The sequence below is a fragment of the Brassica rapa genome, chromosome A08, assembly GCF_000309985.2.
Source record: "Brassica rapa cultivar Chiifu-401-42 chromosome A08, CAAS_Brap_v3.01, whole genome shotgun sequence".
NCBI lineage: Eukaryota > Viridiplantae > Streptophyta > Magnoliopsida > Brassicales > Brassicaceae > Brassica > Brassica rapa.
The window spans coordinates 7992276-8007106 of record NC_024802.2 but is presented as its reverse complement, the minus strand read 5'-3'; the positions used below and the strand labels follow the sequence as shown (position 1 = coordinate 8007106).

General features: G+C 32.2%; 1 protein-coding gene across 3 annotated transcripts; it reads left to right on the top strand.

Annotated features, from left to right (window-relative positions):
- The first annotated feature begins 2751 nt into the window (after positions 1-2751).
- On the top strand, positions 2752-14455 carry LOC103833686 (protein BREVIS RADIX). 3 transcript variants are annotated; one of them, XM_033276392.1, is made up of 7 exons: positions 2871-2968; positions 3544-3665; positions 10282-10432; positions 12857-13239; positions 13433-13562; positions 13662-13975; positions 14161-14455. In XM_033276392.1, the coding sequence occupies exons 3-7, from the start codon at positions 10325-10327 to the stop codon at positions 14237-14239; spliced, it is 1014 nt and encodes a 337-aa protein (XP_033132283.1). In that variant the 5' UTR covers positions 2871-2968; positions 3544-3665; positions 10282-10324; the 3' UTR covers positions 14240-14455. The 3 variants fall into 3 exon arrangements, with proteins under 3 accessions (XP_009108006.1, XP_033132283.1, XP_033132284.1); XM_009109758.3 differs by lacking the exon at positions 3544-3665 and having other exon boundaries at positions 2752-2968; XM_033276393.1 differs by lacking the exons at positions 2871-2968; positions 3544-3665; positions 10282-10432 and adding an exon at positions 10453-10593.
- The last annotated feature ends 376 nt before the right edge of the window (positions 14456-14831 follow it).

Below are 14831 nucleotides of genomic sequence, written 5' to 3'. Positions count from 1 at the left end.
GTTATAATAAATATAAATATTTTTATAACTATGAAATCATCTTTTTATAAATACAAAATAGTTTTTATAAATACAAAAAAAACTAAAATAGTTTTTATAAATAAAAAAATGTTTTATAAATACAAAATTAGTTATAATAAATATAAATATTTTTATAAATATGAAATCATCTTTTTATAAATACAAAATAGTTTTTATAAATACAAAAAATAATACAATAGTGTTTATAAATCAAAAAAATGTTTTATAAATACAAAATTAGTTTTAATAAATATAAATATTTTTATAAATATGAAATCATTTTAAATATTATATATATGATTTTTAATGATTTTAAATATTATATATATGATTTTTAATCTTAAAAAAGTTTTATAGATTTTAAAAATGTTTAATAAATATATAAATGAATTTAAAATGCAAAAAATAGATTTTATATACAAAAAACGTTTTCAATATATATATATAATTACAAATTCGATTTTTATAACCACAAAATTAATAAAAACTAAAAAAAAAAATTCAAATCAAGTGATACAAATCAAATCTACCATTCACCCTAACAAAATCTATAAATCTACCATTCACCCTAACAAAATCTATAAATCTCATTCCAAAATCATCAAATCTACTTAAAAACCATACAAATCTAACCTAAAAGAGTGGGATAGGGTTCATACATGAGGATTAGGGTGGAAATCGCGAGGGAGAAGAGAGAAAGCGCCACAAATCGCAAGGGAGAAGAGAGGAGTCGACGAAATCGCAGGAGAAAGAGAGATTGCGGCGGAGAGAAATGGGGAAGAAGGTCGGGCTCGACCTAATAAAATGAGGGGTCCGACGGAAATTATCCGTCGGAATTTCCTCGGAAATATTTACTATATCCGTCGGAATTTCCTCGGAAATCATTAATTCAATTTTCGCGAAATATTTGGCGGCTTGGTTTACCCGGTTAAATGAAAATATTCCGAGGAACCAGGTTTCCTCGGAATTTCCTCGGAATTTACCGAGGAAATTCCGAGGAACCAGGGTTTGGGGTTTCAAAACATCGATTATTTTCGCCGTATTTCATTTCTTATACAATTATAATGCATACCATTGAGGATTCTTTGTATAGATGATCATAAACCATGAAATAACAAAATTTCAAAAATAATTGTAAGTATTCTCTTTACCGTTTGTTAAAGTGTATAAGTGTTTCTCTTATGTTGTGTGGTTTTCGTTCATGCAATCGTAAAAGTGTTTGTTATTGGGTAAAACACCAAAGTTTGACTTCATAATCTGGTTAAGACACTTAATGAAGGTTATATACGTGTTATTCAATCCGTAAAACGTTGTTTTCGGTTTAAAACCCCAAGTTCCTCGGAATTTCCTCGGAATTTTCCGAGGGAATTCCGAGGAAAACTCTATCGTCGTCGGAATTTCCTCGGAAAATTCCGAGGAAATTCCGAGGAAAAGGAATGTATAATCAAATCCCTAAATCGACAAGATCTATTCCGAGGAAATTCCGAGGAAAACCTTTCTGCCCTCGGAATTTCCTCGGAATTTTTAAAATCCCCCCAACGGCTCTCTAACGTCTATAATATTTCCTCGGAATTCATCGGTTTTTTCCTAGGAATACTATTTTCCTCGGTATTCCGTCGGAATATTCCGACGAACTGAATTTTCCTCGGTATTCCGTCGGAATATTCCGACGAACTGAATTTTCCTCGGAATTCCGTCGGTATATTCCGAGGAAATTCCGAGGAAGCCAAATTTTGTGTTTCCTCGGAATTGCCTCGGAAATTCCTCGGTATATTCCGAGGAATTCATTTTCCGTCGGAACGTCCGTCAGAATACCGCTGTTTTCTTGTAGTGTCAGTGTTCATCTTCGGTAGTGTCCGTTTAGAATATCAACGAAGGTGGACTTCCATGAACCTAATAGCAACGGCGGCCGGCGAGAGGCAGTTGAGACTTGAGAGCTTGAATCGGACAAATTTTAAGAGAAATAGAGGTTGTGAAGAAGAGTGTCAAACGATTAGATTGTTCGAGGGTTTCGTGAGGGTGACCAAGTAGTGGGCTGCTTTGATTGCTTCCCATCATTAACATCTACGGCGTCATGGAAAACAAAACGTTGAGGGTTCCTCAGACGACAATCAAGGCGACACAACAACAATGAAGAAATTTTTTGAACAATTAAATTCATAACGACGTGGAGGAATGATTGGATGAGAATATTTCATCCTATGTGGCACCTCTAATTGAGCTATAAATTAGTCTATTTTATATAGTAGGATAACATTTTATAGCCCAATGTTTGTGCTGATGTTCTTTACTCATTTAGGAGAAAGATAAAAACAAAAAATTCCCACACATGATAAGACCTAAAACAAGACAAAACGATGATACAAATACTATTTGTCAAATAGTATACACAGTATTAAAAAATTTTAAAAAATGAAAAGAGAAGAGAACCCACAAGGCCACGAGAAAGCAAATGGTGATGCGACCGTTCCCTTGGCCTGTCAAATATATCGTAACTATAACCCGACCCGGTTTCAGCTGTCTTCATCCAATCACTAACTACCGCGTAATCTACTTCCAGCACACGTAAGCAATCTCCGTCACCGTGTAGACAACATTGGGCCCTCGCTGCCGTCTCTTAACTAGACCATTTTTTTTTTTTTAACTCACGGTGTTTTCTTGTTTCTTTTATCTGTTAACGCCGTTAAAAACTTGTCTCTCCTCCACGTATAAATACCCAGAGATGCTCTTGTCTCCACTCTTGCTCTTGGTCATAATTTATAGTGAGAAATCAAAATGTCGGAGCTCCGTTTCAGTTCTCGTTTCATTCATTAACCCGAATTCTCCACCCGTTTTTGTTTGATACTGGAGGAGGCTAGACGTGGTTTGGTTTGGAGTTTGTCTTGTTCAGCGTGAGTTCGTGAGAGCGGAGATTTGATTCGACTTCGCTGCGAAGAAGACATTTCAGGTCAGTAACAAGCTGTTCTGAGATATCATCATCTTTACTATTTTTCTCGAGAAAAGAAAATCAAAGATTCTTTGCTTGTTTTATTTTTGAAATTTCTCTTCTGTAGAGATTTTTTTGCAACTGTTTTTAACGATCGATCTTTTCAAACTATTTTTTTGGTAAATAAAAAAAAGGATTCTTGATGCCTTTACCTGCTGCATATTTTCATCAACTGTCACTTGATGGATTTGATTTTGACAGTTACGATCCGTCACTTCTCTCTCTTTCATTTCATCCTTTCTTTTTCTATATAAGATAGCAAAAAAGTTAAAAGTTTCTAAAAATTTCTCCAGTTTCCGATTTCTAAGCATCCATACAGATTTTTGACAGCTTTCCAGGAAAATTTGTATATATGTTCTTCACTTAAAAAGTTTCGCGGGTATTAATTGTTCCCCAATAACTTTTTACTTAAAAGAAAAAAGAATACCGCCAATTTTTTTCTCTGCCATTGTTAAGCCTAAATTCATCATCATCGGATTTTGTTTCTTTCACATTTACTACGATGAACTCTCTGGAACGCTACTACTCTTCTGCAGCTATCTATAGGTTTAGGCACAGAACACACCCCACTCGTGCCGGCTATCAAAATAAGACCAAATCTTAAAAGCGGAAACAAAAGCAGAGCTACTATAATCAAATTCAGATATATATAACAAAAGTCAGTAAAACCCATATCCCCCATTCAAAACAAATTTAATGCCTTCCGAAAAATCAAATTGAATGCCTGAAAAAAAAAATCTTGTTTTAATTTTTTTTTTAAATTTGCTTTTGATGTCAAGAAAACATTCTTGTTGGAATGAAAAAATTGTTAAAATGGAGAAAGTGTTGTAAGTGTTCGAAGAGAAATTGTTTTGTGTGAAGAAGAAACCTTTTTATAACTTAGAAAATAATTTCTTATTACTTTGATCTTTTGTTGCAAACTTGGATTCTTTCTTGATCATTCAAAATGAGAAAAGGGGATGTATTTATAGCCTCCAAAGTACAAAATATCTTACATATTTTAATCTTAAATCCAGATAATTCTACTTAAATATCTAAGATTATTTTTCCTTAATTATCTAAAATTTTCTATGAAAATATATAGATTTTTAACTTAAGGAGTGGAAGATTATTCTAGAATTTGGGTTAATGTTGGGCTAAACATGATTAGTGATGTATTAGCCCAATAATATGACCCAAATCAAGTTTACTTCTCAACATCCCTTCTTAAACTTGATTTGGTTACTTAAGTAAGCTCTTCATTTTGATGAAGTCTTCTCGCTTGAGTGGCTTGGTGAAAGTATCATCTACTTGATCATTTGTTTTCACATACTACAATTGTACATCCATCTTAGTAACACATTTTCGAATGTAGTGATAACGAGTGTCGATGTGCTTACTTCGATCATGGAAGACTGGATTTTTTGCCAATGTTATTACCGACTTGTTATCCACAAAGATCTTCGTTGGCTCCTCTTGTGGTAGGTTCAACTCCTTTAGCAAGTTTCATAGCCAAATAGCATGTTAAACACATGAAGTAGCTTCCACATACTCCGCTTCACAAGTAGAAAGAGGGACAATTGGTTGCTTCTTTGATATCCATGTGAAAGCGGTTTCTCCAATGAAAAACACAAAGCCACTTGTGTTTTTCCGGTCATCTACATCTCCACCCCAATAGCTATCGCTATATCCAACAAGCTTGTAATCTTCAAAGATAGAGTAGTACAAGCCAAAGTTGATTGTACCTTTCATAGAGCGTAGGATCCTCTTAGTTGCCTTGAAGTGATTTGCTGTTTGATGCTCCATGTATCGACTTACTACTCCAATTGCGTGCATGATGTCAGGTCTTGTGCATGTTAGATATTTTAAGCTTCCAACCAAACTCTTAAAGAGTGTTGGATCGACACTCTCTCCTTCTTCTTCCTTTGATAACTTGACTCGACATTCCATTGGCGTGCAAACTGAATTTGAGTCATCCATCTTGAACTTCTTAAGCACCTTTAGCATAGCCTTCTTGAGTAATGAAGATTCCATTTTCTTCTTGCTTATTCCATTTTCTTCTTGCTTTACTTCAATTCCAAGTTAGTGTGACATCAGTCTAATATATGTCATCTCGAACTCCTTTGTCATCTCAATCTTGAAATCTTCAAACATAATCGGATTGTTGCCGATGAATATCAAGTCATCCTTATACAAACATGCAATCAGAATATCATTGTTTTGAGTTTTGATATAAAGTGCATGCTCATATGGACACTTGCTGAAGCCTTTTTCCTTGAAGTACTTATCAATCCGAGTGTTCCATGCTCTTGGTGCTTGCTTTAATCCATAAATCGCCTTCTTCAGCCTTAAGACTTTGTCTTTTTCTCCTTTGACTGTGTAGCCTTGTGGTTGCTCAATGTAGACTTCTTCCTCAAGGTCTCCATTTAAGAAGGTTGATTTGACATCCATTTGATATATCCTCTAACTATTTTGGGCTGCCAATGAAATGATTAATCTAATCGTTTCTAAGCGAGCAATTGGAGCAAATACCTCATCATAGTCGATCCCGACTCTTTGACTGTAGACTTTTGTCACCAATCTTGCCGTGTATCTTTCAACTTCTCCTTTAGTGTTATTTTGTGCCTTGTACACCCACTTCACACTGATTGCTTTATGCCCATTTGGAAGTGAAGTTAACTCCCATGTATCATTTTTTTGATCGATTTGATTTCTTCATCTATTGCACTTCTTTGTGACTTCTTTTCTTGAGCTTCTTCAAAGTTCATAGGCTCGCAATCCGCAAATAGTCAAAATAAGGTAAGATTGTCTTAATTTTCGGTTACCTTGTAGATGTCTTGTAGACTTCTAAAACGTGGAGTCCTTTCACTTGAAGTTTCATCTCCTTGAGAACTTGTTGTTGGTTAACTTGGTGGTGTAGCTGGCTCTTCTCTCGGTTGCTCCACATTCTCTTCTTCAAAGGATGGAAAGAAGTTGTAGTCTTCATTATTTGATCTCCAATCCCATTTTCTTTCTTCATCAATGATGACATTCCGACTAATGATTGTCTTTTTTGTTTCAGGATTGTAGAGCTTGTAGCCTTTGGAGTTAGCATCATACCCAATGAAGATGTACTTCACACTTTTATCATCTAGTTTGTTCCGCTTCTCGTCTGGAACATGAGCGTGAGCAATGCTTCCAAAGACTCTTAGGTGTGAGACTCTAGGCTTCCTTCTGCTCCAAGATTCTTGTGGTGTCTTTTTTAGAACACTCTTTGTTGGAGAACGGTTTGATATATAAACCGCACAAGAAACTGCTTCTTGCATTCAGAAGCATAATGTCCAAAATTTCCGCAACTATAGCATTTGATGCTTGATTTATCGTACCTTGATTTTATATTTCCTCTTCCACGATCTCTTGATGAATGATCTCCTCTTTGGTTAAATTTTTCTTCACATGGTCTCCAACCTCGTCCATTTGCACCACGACCTCGTCCTCGGAAATGACTACCACCATGTCTCGGATGATTTTGGCGACTTTCTTCCTTTTGATCAATTCTCATCTTGAGAACTTGCTCCACACTATATTATTTCTTCTTCTTCTTCTCTTTTCTTCATAAGCTTGCAGTGATCCAAGAACTTGCTCCATCGTCATAGTCTCCAAGTCCTTTGTCTCTTCAACCACGGCGACAATATGCTCAAATTTTGAATCCAATGATCTAAGAACTTTCTCCATGATTCTCACCTCATCTAACTTCTCACCATTTCTCTTTAGATTATTAGTAACCGTCAAGACTCTTGAGAAGTAATCTGAGATGAGTTCTCCTTCCTTCATTTGTAATGTTTCAAATTCTCCTCTTAGAGTTTGAAGTCGTAACTTATTAACTTGTTATGCTCCTTTGTAAGATGTTTGAAGCTTCTCCCATGCATCCTTGGGCGTCCTTGCACCAGCAACCTTCTCAAATGTATCTTCATCTAATCCTTGATAGATTAGACAGAGAGTCTTTTTGTCTCTCTTCCTTGAATCTCTCAAACCATCTTTTTGTGTTTGAGATAAGCCACCATCATTCTCTGGTTCAATGAAGCCTTTCTCGACTATCTCTCACACATCATGTGCTCCTAGAATAGCCATCATCCTAAGACAAATAGTTGCTCTTTGTGAGCAATGGAACTTGAAAGGAAACACCACTATTTGCTATTTTCAAAAGAAACTTGTAGCTCTGATACCACTTGTTGAAATGAAAAACTTTGTTACAATGGAGAAGTGTTTTAAGTGTTTGAAGAGAAAGTATTTTGTGTGAAGAAAAAAACTTCTTATATATTAAAACAGAAGTCATGACTTCTTTTCATGTGTAATTTTTTTAGTTTGGACCATTCATAGAAAATATCATATTTTACATAAGTTCATTATTATATCTTTTAATATCTTTATCATTTTATTTGAAATACAAATAAATATATTTAAAATGTTCTAACAAAATCTTTTTAAAATCTTCTTAAAATCTTTTTAAATTTACTTTCAAAAATTAGTTAGTTTTAATTTAAATTATCATAAATTATAATTAGAAATTAAAATTGAATATAGTTTTGGTTTATAAACAAAAATTTAAATAAAATGAAATTAATTAATTTCACAAATACATTTACTAATAATTTTTAAAGATTTTGTTAGAAATAAATATTTATTTTTATTTTAATTTTTTCAAATTTGTTTTTCTAATAAAATAAAAATCATGATTTTTTGATGAGTGATATTTTTATTTGGACCATCATTTAAATTTTATATTAAATGTATATCACTAATGCTAACATACATAATATTTTAACTACTTTAATCATAATATCTTTTATATCTTTTAATTTTTTTAAAAAAAAAATTAAAATTCTAACAAATCTCTTGAAAAATATTATAATAAGATCTTAATTTCCATAAATTGAATATAAATATTTTCAACTAATTTTGTAATTAGTAATTAAATGTTACTTAAAGAATAAAATTATATCATATTTTATCAATTTTGTAATAATATCTATCATTTTAAAATAAAAATGTTATATTGAAGAAAATATGATAAAATTATTTTAAATTGATAAGTTAACATATTTTATTTTCATAAATATAAAATATTTATGCTAAAAATATAATATGTTGGTAGAACGGGTTAATATTAGTAAACTATATAATACATGTATAAAAATTTAACTTATCTTACACTTTTTAATATACAGTAATTTATTATATAAAATTAATAAACATTAAAAAATTACTAAAAAAATCTAGCGATTTGAATTACGGATCATGATTATAATAAATTAAATACAAAATTGTTTTCATATATGTTGTTTCATGCATTAAAAAAATTAGTTTAGTAATCAAACGTAAATTAAATAAGACAAATATATAATAAGCAACATATATATGTGATGATTTTAATTTACAGCATGAAAACTATAAAATTATTATATTTGGCATAATTATACAAACATTTATTAAAAATATATAATAATTATGTAAAACAAATATCTATATATATAAATATGAAAAATATATACCCGCAAGGTTGTGCGGGTGGAAATCTAGTTTTATAACTTAAAAAAGAAGATTTCTTATTACTTGGATTCTTTCTTGATCATTTAAAATGAGAAAAAGGTAGGTATTTATAGCCTCCAAAATAAAAAAATATCTTACATATTTTAATCATAAATCTAGATAATTCTACTTAAATATCTAAGATTATTTTTCCTTAATTATCTAGAATTTTCTATGAAAATATCTAGATTTTCAATTTAAGGAGGTGGAAGATTATTCTAGAATTTATGTTAAGATTTAGCTAAACATGATTAGTGATTTGTTAATCCAATAATATGACCCAAATCAAGTTTACTTCTCAACAATTCCTCCTAATTCGTGATTGCTGAAAAAAAATATATTCTGAGTATGGTAGAATACAGTCATTATCTGTAGCTTTCATCTCTCGGCACGCTTTAGATTGGTCCATCAACACATAAAGGAACCCTAAATATAGAAACTAAACTCTTTTTCTTTTTCTTTTTCTTTTTCTTTTTCTTTTTCCATACACGTGACTGTCAAGATTCCATTTTCTTGATTATTTTCTTTTCCAGTGGTTCCAATGGTGTTCATATATTTTTTTTTTTGTTTTCTTGTCTTGAATGGTGTTAAACACGAGAATCTGAACCATATTATTTGATTCTATTCTCTCGAATAATATAATCTTATTTTAAAATGTCATCAATTTCAGGCTCGGCTACTGTAAAAATGCTTTATTCTACCAACTTTTGATATGTGTTACTTAGTGACAAAAAAAAAAAAATTGATATGTGTTACTTGAGCGATGGGCTCTTTGCTGCAAATACAAGCATTTCTTTCAAACCATTTTTAATTTAAAAAAAATACACAAAAAATCTTAAACGTATAACCCCCCCCCCCCCCCCCCCCACCAAAAAAAAGCATTTGTCTCTATCATCGTCATCTTTAAAATATTCTGTTACTTGTAAATAAATTATATCTAACATTTTTGGTGCTTGGACTTGCAAAATTTCGTTGACAAAAAAAAGGACTTGCAAATTTTAAAGTTATTTTTCAGGGTTAACAAAAAAAATCACAATTAAAAAATTATTCCCTCACTGGGGTCCTATCCCTCTGATCCCCAAGTTCTCTCTCTTTTCTAGTTCCAACATCTTTCTTTAAAAAAGGGAAAACTGATTAATTTGTAGTTTTAACTTTTAACTATATTTCAACACTTTTGCCTCAATCAAGATCACTCCACTAAGTTAATAAACCTCCGTAGATTATTTTTTTATTCCTGTGAGGTAACACTCACGTCCAACATGGTGGAATGTTTTTCCATTTTTATTTCTTAAATGCATTCTGTCAAGTCTCTATTTTCTTTGGAGTAGTTGTTTTCTAACCAGAAGAGAGATGCGTCACAACTTTGTCCTTTTGTCTTGTGCTTTTCGTTAGAGAAAAACGACAATTGGCATCCAAATTCCCCTTCTATGTTCTAACTTCTAACTAATGTTTTACATTTGTGTGCTACTATTCATTTTCTAGGACCATCTATCTTTTTTAATTACATTCTATAAGAAACCTTAACTTTTAACAAAAATAAATGTCTACTATGATTACATAATCTATATATCTACCGTGTTATATGTCGGATTGTGGGTCCCTTTATTGCTTAACTCTCTAATTTAAACAACTTGTAATTTTTTTTTTGGTTTGTTGTACTATTCATTGAGGTTTGGTTGCGTGATGTTTATTTTTAAGTAGACTCTGTTTTATACAAAATCTTATAGGGCTGTAAAGGCAAAGAGAACACATAGGAAAAAAGAGGCAAAGATGTTTACTTGCATAGCTTGTACGAAAGCAGACGGTGGTGAAGAACTCGGAGCGCGTGGAGGCACCACTCCCAATACTAAAGAATCCGTCAAAAGCCTAACCACACAGGTCTCTCTTCTTTCTTAGTTTATCCTTCGATTTTTTCTTCACTTTTTTGTTGCTTTTCCCTAATTGCCTTGCCAGTGAAACTAACCGAAGACACAGATGGGGGTCCAATTAACTTATCTCACTGAAGATTAAAAAATTAATCTTTTAATCTATAAGGAGACGTATTGTTCCATAGATTTTACTGATATTGGTTTGTTTATCTTTGAGAATTTGTTGTGAAATACCTATAGATATAGTTTGGTCACTGTTGTTTAGACAGAAATGCAACCTCACTTGCTTGGAATCTTTCACCAATCTCTCTTTTAATAGGTTATGTCAGTGTTTGTTTCCCATCTATCTGACTAGACATGAAAGTCAAACAGCTACTGAAACAATTCAATCCCAGATTCAAAAAACTTTAGTTTATGTATCTAGTTCAATATTTGTTAGGAGTATATTGGCTGATTAAAGCTTATGAGTATTGCTAATGAAGACTGATCAAATTATACTTTTCTCAAATAGGCTTTACTGAATTCTTACCTAGATAAGAAAAAAAAGTAAAGGGAATTCTTTAGTAAATCAAATAAGAAAAAATAAAAGGAAGAGATGGCCGTTCTGATTTTTTTTTATATCAATCCTTTTAATTATGTTAGACTAACTAGATGTTAGATCTCATATCTTTATTGATGTTTTTTAAGAATTACTAGATTCTGACCCGCCCTTCGAAGGGCGGGTATATTTTTGTTTTAATTTTTTGGAACATTTAATTTTTATATTTATGTTTTTGTAATCATATTTGTGTTTTTCTGTAATCATATTTGTGTTTAATCATAATTTAGTTTAATTAAATTTAATTTTTGGTAGTTGTATTAAATATGTCAAGTTGCATAACTATACACTATGCTATATGTATTTCAGAAATTATTTTTAAACTTTATTCCTCTAAGTCTGTAACATATTATATTTTCTTAATAGTTACCTAACATAATTAGTCAAAAATATTCGTATAAAAAAACCAATTTTGGAATTGACAGGAAAATCAAGTATCGTATTCTATTAGACCTAAACTATATACCCAAACAATTCTTAAAGTGTTATATTCGAAAACTAATATTAAATCCAACCTGCCACAACCCGCCCCGAAGAATGAACAATGTTTTTGAAAAATGTGAAAAAATAAGTTTAATATATTTTGTTAAATATATATATGTATATACATATTGTAAGTATATTAATTTTATACTTTTATTGTAAGTGTATTAATTTCATTTTTAGCATTTAAATTTTTAAAAAACTGTTTCATAAATTAAATTAATTTTTATGCCAAATTCTTGTGTAATTATTAAGCAATTTTATTCTTTACATCAATCCATATTCTTTTATAATCAAAATGCGTATTTTTTAGTTTTGAAAACCTATTTTTTTTTAAATACTTTTATTTCTATAAATTGAAAGTTTTCATATTTTGTACTTTATTACATCTGTACATTTATTGTTTAGATTTTTGATTATATAATAAAAATAATTTTAATTTTACTAGACTTGCAAAGTGGATTTATATTATTTGGTTTCAATGTAAAATGTATTGATTAAATGAGCCACTGAAAAGCTGTTCATTATTTAATAAAATACTGGGATTCGCTAACCAATCAAAATTTCGTCCAACAACTTAGGTCGATCTATATCTCTTTTTCATTATGATGTTCGTATTTTCCAATAAAAAATTATAAAAGTCAAAGCATTAAAAAGTCTTATTCTTTCTCTTTTTCCATGTAAACTTTATTTAGCCGTTCTTTCTTTTTTTTTTTAGTTTGTTTCATCATTTTTTCTTCATAGTTCTTAAATTTATAAATAAAAAACCACAAACAATTAAGAATAAGTAGGATTTTACACAAACTAACACTATACAAAAAAAATTCAACATTATGTGTTTTTGACTGAGTAGAAAAAAGTCACGACGAACCACCCCCGTCCAAAATCTCTACACTGAGAATAAAATATAATTTTTACATCATCTACATTGATTAATTAAACAAAACAATTTTAAAATGAAATACATAAATTATAAGTTCACATAAGATGTTTAGATGGAGTCACGGTTCTTATTGTCCAAAAAAAGAGGGAGTCATGGGTTTCATGAAAATAGGAAAGAAAGAAGAGGTTGCAATATACGAAATATGTTTTGATATGGTTATAAAAGAGTTGGTTTATTTTTTTAAAGTAGGTTATGAGTGAATAATTGTTGGACACTACTTTTATCAATGGGTCACACTGCTGTTTTAATAGAATAGATCACAGTATACCTCCTTTTAATTCCTTTGGGACTAAAAATAAACTTCTCTTGATGCTTAAAGCCCTGAGAGTTTTTCCTACAAGGTTAGTGAAATGTTTGTATTCAACATGATTGCGTTTTAAAATGCGTTTTTGGGCACCAATGTTATGCAGATTAAAGATATGGCTATGAAATTCTCTGGTGCTTATAAACAATGCAAGCCATGCACTGGTTCCCCTTGTAGCCCCATGAAGAAAGGACATAGACCGTTCTCGGATTTTGACAATGCTTCTGAAGGTGTTCCCTACCCTTACATGGGTGGAAGTGCCGGTTCAACACCTGCTTGGGACTTCATAAACTCCTCTCACCATCCAGCAGGGGCAAAGTTCACTTCAATCTATGGAAACGACCGGGAATCTGTCTCTGCTCAGTCTTGTGATGTGGTACTAGATGATGAAGGGCCTAAAGAGTGGATGGCTCAAGTAGAACCAGGCGTGCATATCACATTTGCTTCTCTCCCCAGTGGAGGAAATGATCTTAAACGGATCCGCTTTAGGTACTCATACCCCTCTGTGTGATCTTTGAGTTTTCTAGAAGAGAGCCCGCATGTTCTGTTTCGATATGTATGCTGGTTTGGTTGCAGACTTGGAGTACTCTGCTAGATTTGATGTCCCAAAGTGATTCAGATGTTTTCACTTCAAGACATTGGAAGCTAAAACAAACCATTAATTGTGTCTTGTTTTTGACAGCCGGGAGACATTCGACAAGTGGCAGGCTCAACGGTGGTGGGGTGAAAACTATGAAAAAATCGTTGAGCTTTACAACGTACAGAGATTTAATCGCCAAGCTCTTCAAACGCCGGCAAAATCCGATGACCAGGTAATTAAAAAAACACATATTGATATGCAATGTTACTTTGGTCTTCTTCAGACAAGAACGTTTAGTGAATCTTTGTCTTGATTGGTTTTTTTTTTTCAGTCAGAGAAAGATTCAACTTACTCCAAGATAGAATCAGCGAGAGAGAGCAAAGACTGGACTCCAAGACACAACTTCAGACCTCCAGGAGTTAATGTCCCTCATCACTTCTATGGTCGCTCTAGCAACTATGATCATCATGGAGGACCTACAATGGATGCAGCACAAACAACCACCTCTTCAAGAGATGAACCACCGTCAGTGAGCAACGCTAGTGAAATGCAGGCCGAGTGGATCGAAGAGGATGAGACTGGCGTTTACATTACCATCAGACAACTAGCAGACGGGACTAGAGAGCTACGTCGGGTCAGATTCAGGTATAACAAACATCGAAAAGACTTTACAGTTGGGGTGAATCGTTTAGTGCTTAAAGCCTCTGATTACTCTGGTTACCGGTTTAGGATACCGGTTTAAAATGTCGGTTAACAAAGAGATGACGTGATACATCTTGTAACTCAACATCAGACCGTAACTAACCCGATTTTTATTGTTTAATCAACAGCCGGGAACGGTTTGGGGAAGTGCATGCAAAGACGTGGTGGGAGCAGAACAGGGAGAGAATACAAACTCAATACCTCTAGCAATATAGAAATACGAGTCTCTTCAAAATCTTTAGTTAATTAACCTGTTCAACACATCAACTCATATATATACACATTTTGCTAATGTTAACGGTTGATGATGGTTAATATGTAATCAGCTTAATCATCGACGATGAATCAAAGCACTTGATTTATGTATAGATCTTAAGCTACAGAAAATTTCTTTTTTGAACATTAGTTAAGTGCTCTTAAAAACATTGGTTGCTTAAGCGATTCCCAATCAGATCATCATCAAGTGCAATCCAAATAAACACTTCTTCCAAGTATATGGTTGATATGATCAAATGAGCCTGAGACAGGGTCAGCCCAAACCAAATCAAAGCCCTATTTAAATTAGAAAAAATGTGTCTTTTTCTTACTAACAAAATTTTAGATTTTTTTCCCTCGACCTAAAAACCTCAAAAACATTTTTGGGCCCTAAGCCATTGTTCACCTTGCTTGTGGTATGGACCGGACCTGGCCTAAGATAGACCACTTGAAAAAGAAGTGCATGACTCGAATATAACAGAATAAAAATAGAATATAACAACCAACGAAAAACAAATATACGTGAAACACACATATAATGTTT

What these genes read in the sequence shown, in the direction of transcription:
- LOC103833686 (XM_009109758.3), top strand. Translation starts at nt 10,325, where the DNA reads ATGTTTACTTGCATAGCTTGTACGAAAGCAGACGGTGGTGAAGAACTC. An exon ending in CTTAAACGGATCCGCTTTAG is followed by an intron (nt 13,240 to 13,432) that starts GTACTCATACCC and finishes TGTTTTTGACAG; the next exon opens with CCGGGAGACATTCGACAAGT. An exon ending in CGGCAAAATCCGATGACCAG is followed by an intron (nt 13,563 to 13,661) that starts GTAATTAAAAAA and finishes TTTTTTTTTCAG; the next exon opens with TCAGAGAAAGATTCAACTTA.